Raw genomic sequence first — 5,000 nt, forward strand, 5'->3', positions numbered from 1 at the left:
TTGATCGATCGATCGATTGATTGATTTAGTGATTGATTTATTATTTGGTTGAGTGATTGATCGATTGAATGATCAATTTTTGTGGTGCAATATAATCTATTTTGTGCTTGATATTGATCAATTCACTCATTGAGTTTTAAAACTATTTTTCTTTCCCTGGCTACTTTGCTCTTAACTGTATCTCAGACCACTAGCAGTCTGAGGCTGTATGTAATTCTCTCTTTTCTTTATTGACTAAATAAAGACGCCTTGTCCATTCTCTCTTCTTATCTAAATTAAAACACCCTTAATCTTATAATAGGCGAGAGATCAGTTACTGCAAAAATTTGCTTTATGTCTAATCTTCTGGGAGATTATCACACTGAACAAACAGTCAATGTTTCATAAACTACCTTACTGGTTTATGCACGATCGACTGTTTGTCCAGTGTGATAATCTCCCAGAAGATTAGACACAAAGCAAACTGTTAATGTAAGTGATCTCTCGCCAAGTTTTTAAATCACCACAGAATTCAATGAGTGAATTGATCAATTTCACACACACAATAAGTTATACTGCACCACAAAAAATTGATCACATAATCGATCAATCATTCAACCAAATAATAAATCAATCAATAAATCAATCGATTGATTGATTAATTGATCAATCAATTATATTCTCACTGCCCCGTGATCTAACATCTGATTCTGACACATTCGATTATATTCAGCAACAGAAGTACATCAAATTCCAATAACATAATAATAACAACATAATAACAACATAATAACATCATAATAATACCAACAACATAATAAAACATAATAACAACATAATAACATGATAACATAATAATAACAACATAACAACATAATAACATAATAACATGATAACATAATAATAACAACATAACAACATAATAACATAATAATAACATAATGCTAGCAACATAATAACATAATAATAACATAGTAATAACATTACCATATATCGATGCATAAATAACTATATATCGAGTTTCATGTATGCCTGCTTTTTCCTTTTCGAAATAAAGCGGCAAGTGAAGGTGGTGAAATGAAGTAACAAAGTGGAAAACATAGATTTAAGTTAAATAAATTTGAGTTTAGCATAGCCTTTATAGAATACATTATTTAGTCAGAAATCTATCTATCCATTTATCTATCAATCAATCTATCTATCTATCTATCTATCTATCGATCTATCTATCTACCTACCTAGATCTATCTATCTATACCCAAGTTAGTTAACAATCAGTGGCTAGAGAGACAAACAGACAAATAAACAGACAGACAGACAGACAGACAGACAGACAGACAGACAGACAGACAGACAGACAGACAGACAGACAGACAGACAGACAGACAGACAGAGACTGATAGAGTGAGGGAAATAGACAACAGGAGACAGAGACACAACGATACACAGAGAGACAGACAGAGAGACAGACAGACAGCCAGACAGACAGACAGACAGACAGACAGACAGGCAGACAGACAGATAGATAGATAGACAGACAGACAGACAGACAGACAGACAGACAGACAGACAGACAGACAGACAGACAGACAGACAGACAGAGAATACAGGAGATAGGAAGTTCAAAGGAAGATTGAAATAAAAGTCAGGTTTTCTCAGCGAAACGTACTTTAAAGTAGACTTTTGATTGCAATTTGTTGTAAATAATGTTTCGTGCCATTGTAACAATATTTTTCCTTTTAATTTCTAATTTTTCCAGGGCAAATGTAGTCACTGTTGCCGAACCCGAAGTTAATGACTGCTGCACGGATTGTGAATTTTGTGGTGATAATGCTTGTGGTCAGTGTTGCCGTGCATGCTGGGAATGTGACAAATACCATAAATGGTAAATATATTTAATACTTCAATTAATTCAGCAAGTGACTGATAATTAAGTGGGTTTTTTCTATATACGAATTCATTTACAATTTAATTCGTTTATTTGACATTGCGTGAATCTATCAGTCATGTCAGTCAGTCAGTCAGTCAGTAAAGGAAATTTAAAAACCGACTTAATTGAACGTGTGACGGACCGACCGACCTACCGACCGACCATCCTTTGTTGGCTTGCTGGCTTGCTGACAGACAGACAGACAGACAGACAGACAGACAGACAGACAGACAGACAGACAGACAGACAGACAGACAGACAGACAGACAGACAGACAGACAGACTGACTGACTGACTGACTGACTGACTGACTGACTGACTGACTGACTGACTGACTGACTGACTGACTGACTAACTGACTGACTGACTGATGGACTGATGGACGGACATGCTGACGGATATGGACTGACTGACTGACCGACCAACTATCTGGTTGGATGGATGGATGGCTGGCTTGCCATGGCTGATTGACTGACTGACTGACTGACTTGCTGGCTGACGCATAGTGTGTGAATGAGTTTCTGAATGAATGACTGACTGACTGACATCGATCGATTGATTGATTGATTGATTGATTGATTGATTGATTGATTGATTGATTGATTGATTGATTGATTGATTGATTGATTGATTGATTGATTGATTGATTGATTGATTGAATCACCCAGTGCTGGGATTGATGTTTCATTCATTAGCTTGTTAAATAAAGTTGCAATGCAAATATATCACGTTTTAATTATCCTACCTTCTCCATGCTTACACAGGTATTCGTTGAACGGGAAAGGTCCTGGCTGGATATTATTTATGTTACTGTTCTATCTAATCGCCGGTACCATCGGTCTTGTGATTTCGATATTCATCCTGGTGATTCTCTGTTTTGTCTTTGGTGGTGGCGACTAGCGTATACAGAAAATGTTGAAATCATAAGACGCGAAAAGAAAACATTTGAACCGTTATATTTTTCCAATATTCACAAATTCACCGTAACATAACAGGGCGCCCTCACACATCGGTCAACCCCATTTCGCAAGCCGGTGAGGGTCAGGATGAGGGCGGAGTGACAGTCTAATTTTCATCCATGTCCTTTCTTTGTAACATTACCATGTTTCGGTAGTCTGTTAGGTTCTATATGTAGGACTGTGTATGTTTAAAGGCACAGTGAGCACGAAACCAGGTCAGACGTCCAGATTCAACTTTTTCATTTATATTCCTGGAGATACTGTTTTTGACAGGACGATTTGTCACACTTGTGATCTCAATCCATATCACTGCATCAGGATGGAGTTACTTGTATCACAGACGTAGGAGAGAGATGTCAGTGGTTGTATATGATGTGTTTATCATTGAAAGATTTAGTCGGAATAACTTATTAAGGGTATACCTTTGGAGTTTACTTTTAAGCTTCAATTGTTTAGTTACTCAAAACCTATTGACTGTCCTATTTGTATATTGAATGTATATGTAAACATGTAAATAAACAGAATATTTCATATATAATTATTCATATATTTTATATATGTCTGAAAATAAAAAATGGTCCATTGAGGGCGCTAGCATTGGCATAGCATCGTTTTTAAAACCTGAACTAGTTGCAACTGAGACATTTTTCATCAAATAACAAAATGTATATTTACAAATAAAGTGGTCAGAAACTTATAAAAGGGTACTGGTACTGTATTTGTTAATTAGTGGTCAATATTATCTGTAGGACGTGTACTCTGTATGTAACTAGTGTACTCTGTTAACTAGGGGTCAATATTATCTGTAGGACGTGTACTCTGTATTTAGCTAGTGTACTCTGCCGGCAAGCTTAAATCTTGCGGTCTCCAACCTGTCGCCATGTTAAAACTGTACTAGTTGTAACTGGTGTATCATTTTTCGACGAGAGACGACCACTACAAATAGTCATTGAAAAGTGTTGAAATATCAATAATCAGACACTGTACATCATGTGTGATGTTACTCAGTGTTCGATGTTATTCATAAACAGTAAAGAAACAGGTTGAAATCGTGATCACCGTTGAGGGTGCTGACCCAAAACTTACCAAAAATACGTTTACCCAAATGTGACGGTGTACAATATTACGGGTGTTATTTTAGCTATCAAAACATTTCAAAAAAAGTTCCAGTGGCAGCTATTAAATAATTGGACTGGAGATTATAGCTGACAATAACACAGAAGTGTGATACACATAGAGTCTCCCTCAAGACTATGAAAACCAATATTTTTTATTGTGTAAAACCATAGACCGTCCACCAACGTTGGTGGGGGGTCTAGGGTTTATGTAATCTATTCTGCTCACAACTATGCAGCTGATTGCGACCTTATGTTTGTCAATCAAATGCAAATGATTGTTTTTAATGCAATAATTTAAAATATCGTAAAACATGTATATGTTGTATATTTACCTGGCAAGAATAAAATGATACGAAAATTTAAACAAATTAATAATCAACACAACGTTTCAATGGTGTTTAAAATATAATGTGCGTGTGTGTGTGTGTATGTGTGTGTGTGTGTGTGTGTTTCTGTGTGTGTGTGTGTGTGTGTGTGTGTGTGTGTGTGTGTGTGTGTGTGTGTGTGTGTTGGGTTTTGTCGAGACCAGCCAGTTTTCATTTGTCTTTGTACATAAATGCATATACACTCTGTGCCTTTCTCTTTGTCTTTTGTTTGTATGCCATATATTACACCTCAGTTTATGATATACATGAACCTCATGTTATATTCATCCACAGTCATCAATATGAAAATGATGAGTTTGTGTTTCTCTATACTGTCTCGCTGTTTAGACTCATGTAACATGTCAACCAGTACTTGATTTGATTATTTGTATACATGTACGAGACACAGGAGTATATATTATTATTTTATTATATTCTTTATTTCAGGCCATTAAAAAAGTCCCATACAACCACAAAAAATAAAAATACTATAGAAAAAACTAATTATACAATACAATATATACAATATGTATATGATTTATCCCAGGTGTTATGTTTGCACACATGGCTCCAAGGAGTAATTCATTAATACACCACGATGGTGGGGGCGCTATTCCCCCTATTTGCCTATACGTATATATGCCGGCCT

At 35.8% G+C, this 5,000-nt stretch overlaps 1 protein-coding gene across 1 annotated transcript in view; it reads left to right on the forward strand.

The window, feature by feature from the left end:
* The window catches only part of LOC144442362 (uncharacterized), a 7,523-nt gene extending 3,162 nt beyond the window's left edge, over positions 1-4,361 (forward strand). Inside the window, exons 3-4 of the mRNA XM_078131689.1 lie at positions 1,739-1,864; positions 2,674-4,361. Coding sequence (XP_077987815.1) covers positions 1,739-1,864; positions 2,674-2,809 — 262 coding nt within the window. The 3' untranslated portion in view covers positions 2,810-4,361. The remainder of the gene's footprint in view (positions 1-1,738; positions 1,865-2,673) is intronic.
* The last annotated feature ends 639 nt before the right edge of the window (positions 4,362-5,000 follow it).

The sequence above is a fragment of the Glandiceps talaboti genome, chromosome 11, assembly GCF_964340395.1.
Source record: "Glandiceps talaboti chromosome 11, keGlaTala1.1, whole genome shotgun sequence".
Classification (NCBI taxonomy): Eukaryota; Metazoa; Hemichordata; class Enteropneusta; family Spengelidae; genus Glandiceps; species Glandiceps talaboti.